This window comes from Strix uralensis, chromosome 1 (genome assembly GCF_047716275.1).
Source record: "Strix uralensis isolate ZFMK-TIS-50842 chromosome 1, bStrUra1, whole genome shotgun sequence".
Classification (NCBI taxonomy): Eukaryota; Metazoa; Chordata; class Aves; order Strigiformes; family Strigidae; genus Strix; species Strix uralensis.
This window is the reverse complement of record NC_133972.1, coordinates 82,931,501-82,952,431: the sequence shown is the minus strand read 5'-3', so window position 1 is coordinate 82,952,431 and position 20,931 is coordinate 82,931,501. Positions and strand designations below refer to the sequence as shown.

Here is a 20,931-nt window from a genome sequence, read left to right as displayed (position 1 = left end):
GTCAGAGTTATCCAGAGCTGTTGTCGCTGTGGTTTCTACTGGTTTTCCTATAGGAGGTGGGTCAGGACATTGCACATGAGGTTGATGACTGACCAGGCAGCTGCACAGGCAGGCCATACATAGGCAGGATGGACTAGTTGCCTATAGTCAGTACAGTTTGTTTGTGTTTGGGCACTGACTCTTTGTTGGGTAGTTCCAGTTGTCCAGCAGGCCATATCACACTTATTGCTACATCTGTGCTGGTCTGCTAGACTGATGAAAATCTCTGGCAGATTGCCCCATCCCTCTTTTTCTGCTTGGATGAGATTTCCTGAAGGAGAAAAGCTCAGGCATCACTCTCTCAGCTTTTTCAGGTTCTGAAAACGTTCTAGTCCAGGAGCCAGTCTTCATTCAATGGAGGTCATACTCTGTTTAAATGCTGATCAGAGCGTTTAGCACATCCACACAAATTTACAATTTATGTAAGCATGTCTTCTCAGTTCCTTGTGATAGCTTTGCCAGGAAGGGTTATCCCATGAAAGCAGAGAGAAACACTGCCTTAGGGTGGGGCACATCTTTCTCCACCTCCTGACTAATGCAAAGATATCCCAGCCTATGCAAGGCAAGCAGATGTTAGCGATACAAAGCTGTCTTAGTCTACAGAAGGCAAACCCATTTATGGGTCATTTATAAACAGGGTAGCTTGCCCGTGAAAAGCTCGGGTTCATTTTTCACTTCTGCCTCTTCTCTCCACCAGTCCCAATATGAAACCTATCTGTCTTGCAGCAGGTGAGGGAGAAGTATCAGTAAGGCTCCTGCTGGTGTGAGAAATGCTGTTACAGTCTATCGATCAGTTCCACCCATGCTGGCCTCTGGGTCTTGAGCAAGAAATTGCATGAGAGGACATGGGAAAACATGTGTGGGAACTTGTGTATAGGAACACTTACGTGCTGAAAGGTGTTGGTTATGATGGAGAAAGTAAACATAGCTGAGGACTTGCTCAGATCACCAAGCTGCTCCACCTCACCTTTCAACAGAGCATTACTATCCAGTGATAGGTGATGGCCCTGATGGAAAAAAGCAAGTCGTGGCTGGCTTTTGCTGGCAGTTGCAAACTGCGGTGTTATGTGTCTAGTCATCTCATCACTTGCTCAGCTGCGTAGTCATTGCCCGCTTCCTGCTCTCACCATTTTGTAGAAGAGAAGGGATACATCTTAATGTCTTGTGGTAACAAAAGTTGTTTGTGGGGAAGAGCAGTTTGGTTTTGAAACTTGAAAAATGCTACGTAGAGCCAATTGGCCCCACTGGAGAAGCAGTACAGTTTTGAACCCTGAATATGCTATCCTAAGGGCCTAGAAGACAGAATTTGCACATACATTGACATTTCCTGGGGCAAAGCAGTTAAACTGATGTCAAGGAAGTTCTAAGGGAATATGTGTACAGAGCAAGTAAAATAAGTCAGTGGAAGAACAATGTTAATACAGGAGGGAGGGAGAAAGCACAGAGATTGGAAGGAGGAAACTCCTGAAAGATTAATAAAAGTACTTGGACTGTCACTGGAAAGAGACTAGGACTCATAAAAGCAGCAGAAGAAAAGATACACAGTAAGGCAATGTGCAGAAATAAATTTTTTAAAAGGAGACAGAAAGAACTGAGGAAGAAGACTAAGGAACATAACAGAAACATGCAGGAAGGAAAACAAAGAAGTGAATGGCAAATGGAAGCAAAAAAGTGAGGAAAATAATAGGGGCAAGAAGAATACTCATTTTATCATTGTATCTTGCATTGTTTACAAATCCCTCTTTTCGGATGGGCACCGGAGCACTGGAGCCTGGGCAACTGGACTGAGACCTTGGCAAAGGAGCAGGGAACAGCAAACCTGGTAGGAGCTCCACCTGAGGAAGAGGGTGGCCCAGCTTCAGCACTAGAAGGGCAACTAGAAGTGTGGGAATGGCAATATGCTGCTGGGAGACCTTCTTCCTCTTTCCTCCTTTCCCCATTCACCATATCTGATCCCTCAAATATCCTATGAATCCAAAGCCAGTTTTATGCTTTGTAGGAAAAAATAAGAGGTGTGAAAGGAAAGACAGAAAATTCCCAGGGCCGCAAAGCCACATACAATCCTAGAGGACTTAATTGTGACCCTTGATTCCAGCTGCCATAACCCAGTGTAGCACCTGAGCTCAGTGGTACTGATTAGGGGAGCTCAAACACTGTGCTGGTGTAGCTCCATGCTTCCCATCTCTTTACTTCCATCTCACTTTATGCTAGAGACATAACCTATGTGATCAACCACTCCTGGCCTTCTTTTATTTTTAACTCCAATGATTTAAAAGAATACCCACTGGCTGGGGATTCCTGTTACATTTCAAGGAAATACTTCTTTCCCCTCTCTAATTAAGCTCCTTCCATATGCATAAAGCTGACTCCTTACCTGAGAGAGAGAGATGGCTGTAGGCAACATAAAGCTCATTAATTTCCCATTTATTTGCTCTATCTCTGCAAGCAAGCTCTGCTCCAAACAAGGCTTCTCTGAATCCTGTCATAAACCTTGCACACCCCCATGTGCAGGCCATACCCCATCATATTGGAAAGTGACTATGCACAGCAGTACAGCCGTAGATTTCTAGGGTTAATGCTCAGTTTTCCAGCTGAGGGTGACTTGGGTTGCAATCAGGAGGTGTTGCCAGCAGATATCGCCTGCCAAACTTGTTGGGCAGCTTTGAGAGAAATACTATTAGCATATTGCTAGATATAGGTTTCCCAGTCTTCTGCAGCAAACTTCATGTTGATGGCATTTGCATTAAATTGCGACATGCTGCTATCATCAACAATTGGTTAGAGGCTGAACTTTCCCACAGGAGAGTGGGAGATTCTTGTAATAGAGTATTCACAAGAACGTGATCCAGAGCTCAGCTGTCGTGCTCTTCATTTAACCTCTTCGGGCAAGAAGGTAAACAATTATTTATTTATTTATTTATTTTTAAAAATGACTTGTGATTTTTTTTTGGCAGATCCAAAGTAGTCTGCAGGTTGATAAAGTAAACATCATGTTTACAGATGGGACAGAGGGGGAGATACCTTTACAGGCTGCAGGCAGCAAAACACACTGCTAAAATTCAGGTGGCTCAAAAGCTCACACAAAAGGAGGTGGTCTTCAGTGGGACATAGATGGGGAATTTAGGAACACATATCCAAAGCTATGAATCTAAAGATTCTTGCATAAATTTCGCAGAATTTTGAATCTAAAATTTCCCCAGGACATATCTGTCCATCCAGAAACCTTTGATTGCCACAGGACTGATCAGCTCAGCAGCTTATACAAGAAAGTAGATGCTTTTCTGCATGTATCTCCAGAAGGGCTGAAAGGCAGGCTGTTTCAGAGCACCTCTACCCACTCGGATAGAAATGGGCATCACATGAAGTGATGGTGCTGATGACCTGGACAAACTCACCCACGAAGTGGAAGATACAGGTTAATTTCCCTTATTTACTTAGCTTTCCATAGCATAAGAAAAAGCATTGGAATGTTCACTATACGAGAGAGAGGCATGCAGTTCTTTGACTGAGTGCTTAGGCATTTTCCCTGTACCCTGATCCCTGCTGCCAGGTGATTGTTTATGTTCTTAAAGGATGGGTGGAGTGGTATTCAGATTTTGTTTTGTTAGTGGGAATGCTAGTCTTTGCTATCAACTTCGCTCTTGGGTTTGGCAATGATGTTTAGAAGCTTGCTGAGAAGCCTATACAGCTGCACACAGGCAGAGCAAATAGCTTGCCACTGTACGGCCTGTAACAGGTCAGTGTACATCCATGTCTGTTTGTGCAGGAATAATTGGCCTAGAAAGAGGTAGAAAAGTACTGGAGATACTGATGCAAAATAATAGAAGCAGTCAGAAAAAGCCCTTTCTGCCATAAAAGTAGTAGCCTGAGAGGCTAAGTTATTTTTAAAATGAACTTGGTAACATTTCCCTTGAAAAGTTATTTCGTACTGAAATGTATTGGTTTTTAATTTAAAGCATGTTATTTTGGAAATGTTTTGTGTCACACAGGGTGATTAGAATTTTTGTGTTGTAAAAAAAATGAAATTTCCTGTGTGTCCCTCTCACTCCAAATCAACACAGAAACACTTGGAAAAGTCTTTTTGTATGAATGGTCACGAAAAATAAGAAGGTCACTCCAACCAATCATAGATTTTTCATGTGAGGAGACAGTACTATCTGGCAAGTGCTCTTCTTCTAGGATAGACACATGCCATTTCTGCCAGTTCTGTCTTCCTTTGTATACGAGAAATGAATGTGCATTAAAGCACCTTAATGGGAGTCAGATTGAATAAGTGAAACATGCAATGAGAATTATCATGTGGCATCAGGGAAAACAGGTTCCTTCTTGCTTACCTTGTATTAAATACAGGATCACCTTAAAACCAAGGCTACAGCTCTCTTAGTCTCCCCACCTTATTTACTGCCTCCTCTTGTTGACTGCGTAATATAATCTATTACACCTATTAATTATGATAGCTTTGAGCACAACTTTTTATTCTTTGAGAGTCTTTGTCTTTATTTCATCCACCCTTAGCTGAAAACAAACTGTAAAGAGAGAACAGATCATGAATAGTCATAGAAAAGGAATGTTCTTCATTTCACACAGCCATAGAAGAAGTTTGTCATCTTTACAAGGTCTCTGGTAGAAAGTGGTTTCTTCCAAAGAAAACTCTTTTCCTGGGTAGCTTCTTGACAACATATAACAGCGCCATCAATTTCCATCTGTCAGACTATGTTAAAAGCTACTAGATCCATCGTGCAAAGCATCTCCCTTCATCAGCTGTAAAGCCCCAACCTTACTTGCTGTCTCCGCTAATGTTTAGTGAAGATGCTTTGGCTAGTGCAGAATGGTAACTATGATCTTCCTGGAACAGTTTTTTTGATCTTATATCTTCTCTCCTTATCACTCCAAGACCTTTTAAAAGTAACATTACCATTTGTTGTCCACCATGTAAGTGTTCTCCAAACTCCACTGTCCTCGCAGTAACTCCAAAACTCTCACCGACTGAATGATGACACAGATTACACACACATGGCTTTATGGTGTGAAATCATTCATACACTTGTGCTCACCCCAATTTATATTAAGAAAGTTCACTAAATACTTTCATTCTGCAATAAGAAAGTTCCTCCACCAGCCCACACCTCCCCTTCCTTGCTCTGGGTTTCCAGGGCAGCTCTCTAAGTAGTTCCCACTCACAAACCCACAGAGTTGGCGATAGTGTTTGCACCCTGAGGACAGCCTGCTGCTTTTTCTAAAGGAGTGGCCACCTCCATATGCCAAGCACTCACTTTTAAAACCTGTTCCCAGCTCCTAGGCTCTCCCTCCATGCTTGGCAGTCAGTCCTCTCCTGCAGGGTGGGGTGGAGGTTCCTCCTTCCTGCTGAGGAAGTTTATTAACTCTTTTTTTTCTCCTTGACTCGTTCTGAGGTTCGGGCACACCTACAATACGCTTCATGACCTACATTTGCTATGAATGATTTCACAGCTCCAGCTGAGATCTTCAAGAGGTGTGGAAGTGGAGCAATACAAACTTCAGCACTAAAGAAGCACTGAGTTTTGTTTTCAGAAGGTTCTGGGTAGTATGTAATAAAGGAGGAAGAAAAGAAATTATTATTTAGTGCAATGTCTTTTTCTTGTGGTAAGGTGACTGTGTTATTAAAAGGAAAATGAAAACCATGTTTCATACAAAGACACAAACAGCAGAGCTTAGAACAGCTATTTTCAGAATTAATGAGATATAACTCATCTTTAATTTGTTTGTTCAGAGAACCTTTTGGATATTTCTCCTCTGTTTTGCCCATTTGTATTAGGTCTTCATGTGAAGTACTTCTGGACTTGAGGGTAAAACAAACACCTCAGTACGAAATATATATTAACTTTTTCTTTCAGCATTGCAGGTTCTTTCCACAGAGCATCAGTCAGAAACATGATGAGGCATTGATTATTACTGTACTTTTCAAACTAGTCAAAAGGCAAGAAACGTCTGCATTTCCCACACGTGGCACCTTCGTATATTCAGCAACTTGACTTTTCAGCTCTTCCAAGCCACTACAGAAATTTGGCTTAGGCTAAGTCTGTTTTCGTGAGGGCTGAGTTCTTTCCCATTGTCTGGCACTTGCTGTAAGCTAAAATGTTTTTTGCAGACAAATGCTGCATCTCAGCTGAGCAACATCAACTCCCATCACTCTGATAACTTCTTCTGGCACCTGAGCCCCCAGCTTCTCATGCAAAGTTCATGTCTGGCTCATGGGTGAGCAAGAGGTAGCATGCACTCTTCATCTTGAGGACAAGACAATGCATTCTGAGTATCTCTTTGAGTAAAGAAAACTCTGTGAAAGGCAGGCTCTCTGTGCGGGGGGGGGACTGTGGCTGTGGTAGAAATGCTGATGCTCCAGTGGGAGAGCAGGGCGGCAGGAGAGCATTGACTGGAAGGTGATGGAGATCCCCAGCACCAGGCTGCCCCTTCCCAAGAAGGCTCTAGACCTCTCTCAAAGGGGCTGCTGGACACCAACAGCCCAGGACAGGCTGTACAAGGCCTCTGCTGATGAAAGATCCTGAAGTCCAGCTTTGCAACAGCCTCTCCCCATCCTTAGCCTTCCGGTGACACAGGCTGGAGCTCCTCACATAACTTGGCCTTGTGGGCTGCAGCAGCCAGGTGGCACAGGGCTGAGAAAGAATGCCCTGCTGTGCCATGGCCTTCTGTGGGCAGTGGGACTAACCACGTGGCTGTGTACTTGCCCATCTTTTCAATGGAGAGGAGGTCTGGCAGTTTGCTATGGACCAGACCCATGCTTGTTCCAGTGCAGGCTGAAAGCTAGAGCCAGCCAGTTCTGTGCTGTGGAAGACATGAGGGCCTTCTCTCTATATTGTGGCTGTGTATTTTACCCTAAATAAAGTATTTTTCTGGAACACAGGCCACAGCTACTCATCTCTATGTGTGCAAGCAGGCAGGAGTGTATGCTTTGCTTTTCACACGTTTCTGGTGTGCCGTCCAAAATATCATTTGTTTGAAAGTGATGTGTGTTTTCTTGGGTACAATGATTCCATAAAAGCTCATGTGATCCCACTATCATCCACACAACAGCTTTATAATTCTTCTCCTAAGGGACAGGAAAGGAGTTTCTAAACCCCTTTTTTTCAGATGGCTTCCTGCTTGCAAGGACCAAGCCGGAACTTGGTCCCGACTTGTTCTTAGGAGAGTGGATTTAATGTAAATGACCCATGGGAAAGGTATCAGACTGTAATGTTTCTAGTACAAAAGAAAAGAATGACACAGATCTTCTCATATCATTGAGCAGGAATGTACAGACTTCTTTTCAGGGCTGTTGAGCTATTGCTTTGCTTGGAAATTTTCATTGTGTATCCTGCCTGAATCTGTGGCTCCTGGAAAACTCAGGAGGAGGGAAAAAGTGTAGTTCAAACTGCTCATGTTTCCATATGTAGTTCAGTCTCCATAGCTGTTAACGACCCTTCTTCATATATGAAAACATTTAATTATTAGTGATGTTATTTTTATAAACCTGTTGTTTGAAACCCTCATACCACAGCTCTGGTTACCAGACATGGTTATATGCAGGCATAGCTTCTGTCACCAAGTTTCTGTCACTAATCATATGTTGTTACAAGAGGAAAGAGTATACATCAAACCAGTCTGGAGAAGGAAAATGTTAATCCACAGTTGACTGATTTCAATACCATGATCTGAAATAAGATACACCATATGGGATAAGACAGAAAAATGGTCCTTTCTGAGGAATTCACATATGTTGTGAGTGTGGGTCCCTTTTCCAGGCCCGCTGTGTCCTTGCTCCTGCTGTGTAGCATGGACCAACACATGTGTGCAAGGTTGGCTGTTTCAAATTCTGAGTATTTAGAAAACTTCTATTATTTAGCAACCAATTATGGGACAATCTCAGGGCAGAACAGATGCCTCACAGTGTGATCTAGCTAGGCAACAAGCTGCATTAAATTTCTTCTTTCTTTTGTGCTCCCAGTCAGCAGCTGCTTCATGATGGACTCCATTTCTAGACCAGTTACTGAGTTTTGCCTTGATCTCTACAATAAGCTCAACAGAAATGCAGAGGACACAAACATTGTCTTCTCTCCAATGAGCATCTCTGTTGCCCTGGCCCTGGTCCATCTAGGTGCAAAAAACAACACTGCTCTTCAGATAGAAAAAGTAAGTATTATTGAAACATGGTGAGATGCTTCCACATTGCTTGCTGTTCCCTTAATGGAAATGTTAGGCATCCCAGCAGGACACACGTGCAAGGGTGTCATAGGAAACAAGCATGAATACAAGCACCGGTGCTGCCTTAACAGTTGTGCTTGGTGCACTGTGATCCTTGCCATCTGCTTGTGTGAGTCGCACCATGCCTCTGTGCAGACTCAGGAGCACGGAGCAAGAGCTGAACGGGAGGAGGTGATACAGCACAGTGGGGCACCCTGGCGTTCCCCCGGCCTGCTGCCACAATATCAGACTTTGTTTCAAAATTATGGGCAGACAATTCCTCTCATGGTTGCTATGAGAATCCTGAAAGCGTGAGTCCAGATGGGTAGAGGGGAGCGGTGCAGAAACGTGAAGTGATTGCACCTGCGTGCCTGGAAGCATTAGCTCACTTATTGCTTATGACATGCAAGAGTCAAAATGTCTCACCTGCAGAGCTCACAGAGACCCAGGTGGGCAGGGAGGAAGTGAAGAAGGCCACCCCTCCGGTTGCTGTGCCTTTACTCCCAGAAGTGCAAGTTCTGCTTTCTACTATCTTTCTTCTCTTTTCTTGTTTGTGCCCATGAGCAGTGAAAGACCAATAAGCCTAAGGCAAAGGTTTTTGTCAGTAGCTGGCTCTGTACTGATAGATCTTCATCCATGATATCCTAACACTGCCATGCGCACAGTCTGACTGCTGGGTCACCTGCAGCCAAGATAGACATGCCCTCCTCACAAGGTTTCCAGAGTATAGTGGGTTGACCTTGGCTGGTGGCTGCCAGGTGCCCACCCAGCTGCTCTCTCCTCTTTCTTCAACAAGGACAGGGAGAGAAAATAAGATGAAAAAGCTTGTGGGTCGAGATAAGGACAGGGACATCACTCACCAGTTGCTGTCAGGGCAAAACAAAGTCAACTAATTTTGGAGCCAGCTGGAACCAGCTGTTCACCATGGGGACAGCCCCTGATCTCTTTGCACAGAGGCCACCCCTGCAGCCCCCTGGCTACCATAGTCTTGCCATATAAACCCAATGCACAGGGACTCTTGCTTATTATTTTAGGAAAGCAATGGGGATCCAGTATCCTCAATGAAAAAAATTAAGTCTATGAATGATGCAACATTAGTATAATGGAGAAGCTACACGAAATTTTTCAGTGAGATATTTGCACATTAGAAACAAGGACTGGTTTCCATTAAGAGCACTGTGGTTTTCATATATTTCCTAAATTGATGCAAAGATTAAGAATGATTGCAAAAAGCCAGTTTTGATGTTTTCAAAGAAAACTATTTTTATCTCTTCACCTGAGGCAACTTTTTTGTTTTGAAATTTAAGGTAACTGTAGCAATAAAAATACAAATGAAATGTAAACATTTTGAGGTAGTGGAGAGTAACATTTTGAGGGATTATGGGCATGTTCTCCTTGGTTTGCTAATATAGAAATGTGAATTTGAACATGAATATATGAACAATTTCAAGTCTGTCACTTCAGCCTGATTGAAGCTGAGAAAATATCTTTCATAAATCTACACTCTTTATCCGGGACAGCATAGAAAATCTTTTAAACAAGGAAAAGGTTTTTATCTCAGTTACAATTGCCATAATCTGACATCTTCAACTGCAGGTGCTCCACGTCAGGAAAGCTGCAGGAAGAATGAGCCTTGGATCTGATCTTGAGAGCGCAGCCCCAGACATGGAGCCAGAACGAAGCCAGGAGAGACAGCCTTCCCTCTCACAGGTGCATCCTTAGGTGGGGAGCACCAGAGCCTTTTCTTCACTGCACGACAGGTTACTAGGTATAAAGCACTGGAGTCTGCCACTGGAGGGAGTCAGGATCACACGCACGGAGTCTGCCTAATCCACTAGGAAATGCCTGGTACAAGGTGTTATTTTATTAAGGACCAAGTCTTCCATGAAGTCAATATTAAAGCCTTCAGTGTTCTCATCTGAAGGAGGATCAGGCTACAAAGCTTAGACTAGCTGGATTTAAAAATCAGTACAGCAGGAGTTAGCCCTATAGTGTAATCTAATTAAGATACAAATTAACAACCAAAGCTATATGGAGGAATTGTTATAATTGTTGTGTTTGTAATATTCCCAGTGTAACAAGGATGGGGATCTTAACCATAAAGAGCTCCAGACACTGCTGTTACAACTACAAAACCTTGGCGAAAGATATGTTTTAACCCTGGCCAACAATCTTTTTATACAACAAGGGTTTGAACTCCAGCAAGTAAGTTACCTGTATCTGCTAACTGCTGTGGCCCTGACCTCAAGCTTCCCTGTAACCGTGATCCTTCCTGTTGTTCCCCTCACGTGTATTTTGGATTACTTGACATGCTTCTTGGAGCCATATCTCTTGGGGCTGGTGGGAAAGAGACCAGAGTGTCAACTTTCAATTTATTTTTTTTTTTTTTTAAAAAAAACAACACCCTGTGGATATCAATGGCTATAGAGCAAAAATAAAGCAGGAATGTTTCCTTCTGGATATGTCTACACTCAGCCAGAGGTGTGACTGCAGCCAAAAATGGCCTATTCAAGCTGTCTGTGAGCTACTTCTGCAAGTGGCATGTCTGGGCAGCAGTAAATTTGGAGAGGGCTTATCACCTGAGTTGTTACACAGTTTCATGCATAGGGCTGCTGTGCTCAACTTCTTACTGAATGACAGAGTGGTCTCTGGTCTACCTAGTATGGATAACTTGCTAGTCATATCTTTCTTTTTCTGTCAATTATTTCTGATGAATGATTTAAATACTTAAGCATTAAACAACACATCTTGCATCTTCGCTAATTTTTTATTTTTATCTGGACCTCAGGTATGCAGTTGTCCATGGGAAGACTCTTTCTTCTGGCTTTCTTTTTACTTACTTACTCTTTTTGCCTATGCAATAGAATAATTATCTCTTCTTCAAATATTCTCTCAATAAACTTCAGATAGTTTACGTTTCCAAAATGAAATTTTGTCTTATGGAGTCAACAGGTCCCTCACCATTTCTAAAATAGTTCTGAACCATTGATTTCTTTCAAAAGGGAATAAGTGCATAATGAATTTGACCAATTCATAATCTTTATTTTGCTTTACAGAAATTTCTAATGTGCACTAAGGAACTGTATGGAGCAATGCTGCAAACAGTGGACTTTCATGGTGCTGTTGAAGCTGCCAGGATAAAAATTAACAGTTGGGTTGAAAGTGAGACACAAGGTAAAACAAAATCATAGCCATATTATCACTGCCTTCTTACACTGCTTCAACAAAAGAAATTATAGGGTATGAAAAGCAAGGACTTGTTCATGTATCAGGTGTTCAATCTTACGCTGTTTAAAGACAGTTTGTCTTCCCATCCACTCTTGAAACACTAGAGTAAGTTATCAGCTAAATTATTTCAGAATTAAAGATGTGTTTGTTGTCAAATACTTTTGTATACTCACCCTTATGCCTGACATGATAATTGCAATAATACCTATAAGGCTTGACCTGACAAATTGCTTCTGCGAACAGCCACAGATGAAGATACTGGACAGCAGGGGATGGAAGTTGTGAGCTTCATGGAGAGATTGGGAACAGCATGGGGTGGGGTGGGGAGAACAACGGAGGACCTAGTTATATGTAACAAAGACGAGAGATGTGACCACCAGTGAGACTCACTATCAGGTGACAATCAACCAGCTCTTGCCCTTAACAGGCTAGCAGGGGCCACTGGCTCTTGCTGGTCAGACTATATATGATATATGCCATTTTGCTTTAGTTTTGCAGAGCTGCAGTAGTGGTGGGATGAAAATTTTCTAAATCTTCTGGCTGAACATAAACCAGAACGTAGTGGGGGACAGGCAAATAGATTTGAAGGCTTCCGTAATTTTTAGGTTGCCCATCTCCTGACCAAACTTGTCCTTGTACTGGCAGAGTGGCCTGTGACACAGTGGGGAAGAGCTGTTAACCCCAGTTGGCTCCCAGAAAGAGGGCTGAAGGTTCAGGAGCCACCTTGCACAGGGTTAGGAGCCATCATTTCTCTAGGTGCTCATATGAAGCTTGTGGACCTGCTAACTCCTACTTCAGCCTCTGTAGAAAGTCAAAAGCTCCACAGCTGGTCAACTGCTGTGCTTGGTGCAAAGGGAAAGATGCCCTCATGCAACCTGAAATATGTCATTAATGGTGCTGCCTCCTTCCCTGTGGTTTATGTCACCTGGCACATATTTATAGTCACTGTCAGTTGGCTAATTTGGTGACCCCCACTCCCCCTGTTCTCCCTGGTTAGTAACAGTGCAGGAATCTACCATTTGTTTGCCTATATTGTCCCTGTCCTTTCAATGAACCAAGAACTGGATTTCTAAGTTTCTCCAAAACTAAGTTCACAGACAAGTAATTGAGTCTCAGTCCAGAGTTTTAATGACAACTAACAATTACTTGCGTATTCCAAAATTTCCTTTAGGTAAAATCAAGGAACTCTTTGCTCCTGGTGTGATTGATGTACATGCATTGCTGGTGCTGGTGAATGTAATCTACTTCAAAGCATCCTGGGAACACAAGTTTGAGGAACAAAAAACAGTAGAGAGAGATTTTAAACTGAATCAGGTACATCTGCATTCTGTAAATCTTAACATTATTTATCCTAGATACTGTGAGCGTTGCAGGAAGCATAACACTGAAACACAATGTCCAGGGCTCAGATGCCCTCTGAGCAAGGTGTGGGTGTGCTGGAAACTTAACCTGCCTCTCCTATTGCATAGAGATGGCAGGAGGGTTTTTCACAGAAAAGTATAATCTTTACTGAAAAAATATTCAAGACTCAGAAGTTGCAACAACTCAGAGTTTTGCTTTGGTGACCGGCAAAACACAAGTGTTAGCCCTGATTAGCACTTTTGAACATAGTAGTCGTTACAGATAGTTGTCATGGATGGAAGCAAATCTGAACATCCCATTTCATATAGGCTTCAAGGGGTCATCCTGGTGTTCAATGCATTTTAACATTATCTACACATTTGAGAGATTAAAACAGACTGAACACACTAGGCCAGATAGTAACAAATGACAAAAATACAGTTGCAATTTGAAAGAGGAGAAATTCTTATAGGGTATTTCAGTTTATTTATCATATTTACAACATGTGAAAGTTTATTTTAAATATATTTTAATTTTTAGACCCTTTTTCTGCCATAGGGATATCACCATCAATTCATTGTTTAACTAAGATATTGTCAATATGGTTGCAAAGTTAGGTCTTTGACAAGCACACTCCTCTAAGTATTGTGTGTGCCCTTTAAGTCTAACAGATATTATCAAAAAAGAAAATAAAAAACATTTACTTTCATTTAATTCAGTTTTGTCTTCTTTCCATATGTTGTGCCAATATTCTATTTGTTCTCATCCATAACAAAAGAAAAAAATCCAACAGATTTGGGTCTGATCTTAAGTCGCAGAGCTTTGTATGGGAAAAAGTCTCTTTTGATCATTCCTCATGTATCAAAGGAAAAGGTCAGAAAAACATATATTTCTAGTTATCATGTTGCATTCCATTGGTAAGACGCTGGTAAGAAACTGTCATACTGGGTACTTATATTTGCGACTTTAAATATATCTTTGAATATGGATATTGCCAATGGTCTATAGCTGAGGACATTTGGTGCACTGCTGCAGTAAGAGAAACTATGAGATAGGGAGAAGCTGTGTAGATATTTCTTTGTATGCTAACCAATACTAGCAGGATTTTTGCTGAGAATATGTCATCTACCAAAAGTCTTCTTCCACTGCTTTAGAAGTTAGCTAAGAAGTTAGCTAACTGTAGAAGGAAACTTGAGCCTTTATAAAGGTTTCAAACAACCCCATCACAGAAAAGGCAAGATAACAAGACGTAGGAAAGGATGCCTGAGAAAGAATATGATTTTGCTCTTGACCTATTTATTGCTTTCTGTCTTAACAATCAGCCTGATAAATGACAGCCTGATTCCTGCAGTGCTATTTCTTCTCTATCCCAGTCTAAGTTAGGACTTGCAAATCCAACCAGCATCAGCCTGTTTGGAAGTATAACACTATTAAGCAACTTCACTAGCTGATCAGTTGCAGGGAAATTGTGGGGTTTTTTTTTCAAAGAATTATTTCTTTTATTTATGCATGGCAAAGCTGATGTTTTGTGTGTCACTGTAGATGCAACAAAATAAAGAAAAATGTTGAGCCTAACAACAATTACTGCTGAAACCCTGACTGCTGATATTACACTTATAATAAGTTTAAATGCTAAGAGCTATATCGCTTCAGTGATTGTACAATTTTCTTTTAAATAGAATGAGAAAAAACCTGTGCAGATGATGTATCAGAAAGGCCCATTTAAATTAGGCTACATTGAGGAGATGGGTGCTCAGGTCCTTGAACTCCCTTATGCTCAGAAGTCACTGAGCATGATCATCTTGCTGCCAGGTGACATGGCTGATGGATCTACCAGTGGGCTGGAGCAGGTAAGGCACTATATATCGTGGACTATGGCTGAAAATTGGTTGTCTGAATTAAGGCTGGGTAAAGATCTAAACTTTTCAAAGCTGTCCACCTATTTTAAGCTCTTTTTTTCCCCATCTTCTAGATTGAAAGCACAATGACCTATGAAAATCTAATGCTGTGGGCCTCTTCAGAGCACATGTTTGAGACAACAGTGGAGGTATACCTCCCCCGATTCAAGCTTGAAGGCATCTTTAACCTCAATGAGGTATTACAAGAGATGGGGATGACTGACATCTTCACTGAATCAAAAGCTGATCTTTCTGCAATGTCATTTGCAAAATCTCTGGTCCTGTCAAATGTTATCCATAAGACATATGTGGAAGTAAATGAGGAAGGCACTGTAGCAGCAGCTGGTACAGGAGCTGTCGTTGTGAGGAGGTCTCTTCCTCTCACAGAAGTGTTTATGGCTGACCACCCTTTCTTATTCTTTATTAGACACAATCCTAGCAATACCATTCTTTTCTTTGGCAAACTATGCTCACCTTAAAATCAAGACCATTTTCTAACATTGTGAGAAACACCTGGATGAAGTCAGAAATTGTATTTTTTCCCAATGCGTTCTTAATCCTTTGACAGTTAGTTTGTATTTCAAAGTAATCACTGCAACCAGTTGAGCTTAGAACCCATCAATTGGATGCTCTGCCACTAGGCTCCTTGAATTTCAAATATTGATCTGAATCCAGAATAGGAGTAAATATTTCCTTAACCTCACTGGATACAAATAACATTTTGTTTGATGACCACATATGCTCCTGTATTCTTGCATTCATATGCATTCCTGCGTATTAATGATGGTGATGACAGGGTGGAGGTTAGAAGGGATCTCTGGAGATCTTCTGGTCTACCTCCCCTGCTCAAGCAGGGCCACCTACAGCCAGTTGCCAAGGTCCATGTCCAAATGGCTTTTGGATATCTCCAAGGACAGAGACTCCACAACCTCTCTAGACAAGCTCACCTAAGCGCCCCTAAGTTCTCAAATGACTCCAAAGAGAATTTTGTATGCACGGTGTCTGCAGGAACGGTATACAAAACCACACATTTCTAAAGAGGGTTAATTGCTTACATAGTAAAGAAGGCTGTCTTTTATATGGGGATAAAGCAAGTGATTTCAGTCTCAACTAATAGGAGGAAAATGGTCTAAAGCACCCCATTAAGTTACTGATGTGGAAAGCTGTAGCCATGAACTTCCAAGAAATGTGTTTCCTTCCTGGCATGATGCTGTCCAGTGAATTTTGATGACCTGAGATGCAGATGTGAAAGGCAGGGCTCTCTCCATACTCTGAGAAATGAAAAAAGGTTTTGTAAAGGGCAGTGTAAAATCATGGAAATCACAGTTAAACATAACCTGGGAAGATTTTTGGTCTGTGGGAGAAAAATAAAACATGCCGCTGACTGATAGGGAGACATTACTGCTAATTTGCTGGTTTAACATAAGTAACATCTTCCTCAGAGAGGTGCTGCATGAGATTTAACAAATTAACATTTGCAATGTGGTTTATGACCCATGAAAAGGAAAATATACATTAGCTGTTCGCCATATAATTGGGTGTAAAGCACACTCATATTCTGCATTCATGATTGCCATAGCTTACGCACAGTAAGTTACCCGGGGCCCTTTGGACAAGAAAGTCTAGGAAATAAGAATGAATGATAACTGAGCAAGAACAAATGGAAGCAGGACAATAAAAAAGTCAAACAAAGAAACTACTCTTGGCTGTCTAATCTGAAGGTGCAGTACAACTGCAGCAGTAGTTCTCCAGGCTGTGTCCATGTTTCTCTTTTGGAGGCTGGCAGTCCGGTTTGCCTGGCAGACAATGTTTTTGTTACCTGAAGCTGTCATCATACAGTGTTTACATTGCCCTGGGGAATTTCTGAGCGCTGCAACCTCAAAAATCAACAATATTCCTGAAAATGCAGGGATGGGGTTTCCTGTGGTGAATCTGTAAATGCCACAGGGTAAGAAACTTCCCTTTATTCCTGTCTTTTCTCAGAAATGAACATACAGTCCCCAACCCCCAGCATATCCTTTTTTGGCATCCTTGAGATAAAACAGGAGTTTCCAATGACACTGTGGCTTAGCAGAGGGATGGATCTGCACTTGCTACCAGGGAAGAAGGCAGGAGCTTAGTCCTCAAAGTGAAAGAAAGAGAGGGGGAGGTTTGCAATAAAAGTCTCTGTTTAGCACCAGCTAAGCTGAGCTGTTCCCACCAGAGCATGGGAGCCATGAAGAGGTGTGGTGAGTCCTGCATGGTGTAAGGGATACATCCAGGCCATTTCTGGTACACACAATAGCAGCTGTTTTACTACTGCCACAATCCCATGAACTATGAAATGAAGACTAACATCATGAAGGAAAATACCAATGTCTATGTAACATTTTTTTTTTACATTTTTTTTCCCCTTGGTGCAAACTCTACTGAAGGCAGTTCCTCTCTCTGCCAATTCCTATGTGTGCAAACAAAGTCCAGTGCCTCTTCTCTCCCAACAGCTTGTAGCTCTCCAGGGGAGCAGGGCTCTCCTTTGTAAATGGCAATCACAGAATTGTTTGGGTTGGAATGGACCTTAAAGATCATCTAGTTCCAAACCCCCTGCCATGAGCAGGGACACCTTCCACTAGACCAGGTTGCTCAAAGCCCCATCCAACCTGGCCTTGAACACTGCCAGGGAGGGGGCAGCCACAACTTCTCTGGGCAACCTGTTCCAGCATGTCACCACCTTCACATTAAAGAATTTCTTCCTTATACCAAATCAAAATTTTCCCTCTTTCAGTTTAAAACTGTTGCCCCTCGTCCTATCCCTACACTCCCTGACTGAGAGTCTGTCCTGGTTAGGAAGCATTTTTTTACAGAACGGGTTGTTAGGCATTGGAATGGGCTGCCCAGGGAGGTGGTGGAGTCCCCATCCCTGGAGGTGTTTAAGAGTTGGGTCGACATAGCGCTGAGGGATATGGTGTAGTTGAGAACTGTCAATGTTAGGTTAATGGTTGTGTTGCGAGAGGATATCGGACCTGCACAACTCTATGAGAGTTATAACAAGTAAAGCCGTTTATTTTTCCAATAGTACATACTTATGCTCTCGCCAAAGCTCTTACTTCATAGTTAACAAATCAGCAATTAGACAGCTATCAAACTTTTCTCCTGTCAGCATAAGACCACTCTAACACGTGCTGTGCAGACCAATCAACTTCTTGTTCACGTGCTGTTCACGCGGCGGTAACTTCTTACAGTTCAGTACTTTTCCACAGTTCAGTGTTGCAGCTGTCCGTTGTTTTCCTCTGTCACCTTAGCACAGCTCAGCAGTCTCTTATCTTTCTCCCAAGGCCTGTTTTTCATCAAAGCCTAGCTGTTTCTCAGAGGCTGTGCAAGGCTGACAGGCCGATGCCTCCCACATGGTTGGACTAGATGATCTTCAAGGTCTTTTCCAACCTAGACGATTCTGTGTGTTCTGTGTGTGGTTTGAGTCCAGAGGGCAACTGAGCACCATGCAGCTCACTCACTCCTTCCTCTCCAGTGCTGGGAAAGAGAAAAATGAATCAAAAGACTCAGGAATCAAGATAAGGACAGGGAGGGGTCGCTCACCCATTTAACAGTCACAGGCAAAAGGCAGGTTCCTTAGGGGAAGAAAATATCACTTTAATTCAAACACTAACAAAACCAACACTTAACAGATAGAATGCGACAGTGAAAAGTGTTACCATATCTTAAAACACCTGCCCCCACCCCTCCCTTCTTCCAGGGCTGTTTTGTTCCTGATATTCCTACCTCCTCCCAGCGGCACAGGGGCAGGGGATGGGGGGTGCAGTCAGTTCACCAATTCTTCCTCCAAGGTGTGTGAGGAAGCACTCTTCTGCATTCTTCCCCTTGCTCCACGTGGCATCCCTCTCACAGGAGACAGTCCTCACAAACTTTCTCCATCATGAGTCCTCCCCGTGGGATGCATTCTTCTCGAGATACTCTGGCATGCATCACCCCCACCTGTTGCAGTCCTCCCAGCAGTGAACTACAACAGCAGGGGCTTCTTCTCCTCATAGAGTCCTGACCTAGTGCAGCCGCCTGCTCCTGTGTGGGGTCCTCCATGGGCTGCAGGCAAATCTCTGCTCCTCCGGTGACCTCCATGGTGGCAGGGGGGGGACGGCCCTGCCATCTCACCACAGGATACAAGGGGGATCTCTGCTCCAGAGCACCTCCTCCTCTTCCTCCTCCTTCCTTCCATCAATGGAAGGAAGTGGAACTCAGTGTTCGAATAGGTGTCCTTGTAACTCCTCCTCAAAGTCCCAACACCCTCTCAGGTTTCCCTTCTTAAATATGTTATCACAGAGGTGTGGCCACCATCGCTAATTGGCTCAACCTTGGCCAGAGGTGGGTCTGACTTGGAGCCAGAGGAGCTTTTGAGAAGCTTCTTACAGGGGACCACTGCTGTAGCCCCTCCCCTGCTACCAAAAACCCACCACACAAACCCAGCACAGAGTCCCTCCCCATTTTTCCTGTAGGCCCTGTTTAAGTACTAGAAGGCTGCTATAATGTCTCCCCAGAGCCTTCTCTTCAGGTTGAACAATCCAAACTCTCTCAGCCTGTCCTCATCAGGGAGGTACTCCAGCCCCTGATCATCTTTGTGGCCTCCTCTGGACCCACTTGAGCAGGTCCATGTCCTTCTTAGGCTGGGGGCCCCAGAACTGGACACAGTACTCCAGGCGATGTCTCACAAGAGTGGAGTAGAGGGGGAGAATCACCTCCCTTGACCCACTGGCCACACTTCTCTTGATGCAGCCCAGGGTACAGTTGGTTTTCTGGGCTGCAAGTGCACATTGCTGGCTCATTGTCAGTTTTCCATTCACTATTACTCCCAAGTCCTTCTCTGCAGGGCTGCTCTCAATCCACTCATCGCCCAGCCTGTATCTGTGCTTGGAATCGCCCTGACTCATGTGCAGAGCCTTGCACTTGGCCCTGTTGAACATCATGAAGTTTGCACAAGCCCACTTCAAGCCTGTCAAGATCACTTTGAATGCCATCCCTTCCCTCCAGTGTGTCGACCGCAACACACCGCTTGGTGTCGTTGGCAAACTTGCTGAGGGTGCACTCGATCCCACTGTCAATGTCACCAACAAAGATGTTAAACAGCGCTGGTCCCAATACCAACCCCTGAGGAACTCCACTTGTCACTCCTTTCCACTTGGACATGGAGCCATTGACAGCAACTCCTTGAGGGCGACCATCCAGCCAATTCCTTATCCACCACATGGTCCATCCATCAAATCCATGTCTCTCCAATTTAGAGACAAGCATGTCATGCAGGACAGTGTCAAAAGCTTTGCACAAGTCCGGGTAGATGACATCAGTTATTCTTCCCTTATTCACCAGCGCTGTAACCGTGTTGTAGAAGGCCACCAAATTCATCAGACATGATTTTCCCTTAGTGAAGCCATGAATTTTCTGCTCTGCCCTGAGCCCCTGGGGTTGGACTAGGTGGTCCTTAAAGGTCCCTTCTGACCCAAACCTCATTCTGTATTTCTGTGTCTTGCACATTGGTTAGCTGTATTTGGCTAACTCCACTGAGCTCTGATTGGTTACTGATTTACAGATGGCCAAACTAGTTTATAGCAAATATCTGAGCTGGTAAAAACCCAAAAACCTAAGAGCTATTAAATATTGTGTCTTAGGCCTGAAACATATATGCATATATTTTAAAATCTCAAATTCTCCTGACTTTAATATCCCTTCTTATACTTACTGAACCATGTAGGATCTGTTTTGTTTTCCAACTCCTGTCTGGAACTGGAAGTGGGAGAAACTTGACTGTGATTAGAATAATGGTTATTAGCAAAATATATACCTTTTAAGCTGTAAGATGAAAAAATACTATGTTTCAGTGCTCATGGCCTGAGACTGGATTTAGAGACATGATCAGTGCTGAAAGTTTCACTTTCAGAGTATCACTTTTAATGTTTGTGTTCAGTGTGAGTGTAAGGAACTGTGTTAGACATTGTTTGTCTCAACATTGCTGCTCCGCGACCACCACTTCCCACCCCCAGCATCCTGTTGTTCTAAAGGAGTACGCTACAGAGTCCCCGACAAAACCACGACATCCGCTCAAAGCGAGAACAATGACAGCCTTGGCAGTGCCTGCCAAGCTGTACCTGCACGCGAGCTGGGTGCGGGGCGAGGAAGACGTGCAAAGGCTGAAGGCACTGCAGGTCGACCCCCCCCCAGCCAGAACACCTGG

General features: G+C 43.2%; 1 protein-coding gene across 1 annotated transcript; it reads left to right on the top strand.

The window, feature by feature from the left end:
- Window positions 1–8,031: 8,031 nt before the first annotated feature.
- LOC141953956 (serpin B12-like) lies at window positions 8,032–15,457 on the top strand. Its single transcript, XM_074892942.1, has 7 exons — window positions 8,032–8,202; window positions 9,850–9,963; window positions 10,327–10,458; window positions 11,310–11,427; window positions 12,653–12,795; window positions 14,502–14,672; window positions 14,795–15,457. Exons 1-7 carry the CDS (start codon window positions 8,032–8,034, stop codon window positions 15,197–15,199), a joined length of 1,254 nt encoding a protein of 417 aa, XP_074749043.1. The 3' UTR covers window positions 15,200–15,457.
- The last annotated feature ends 5,474 nt before the right edge of the window (window positions 15,458–20,931 follow it).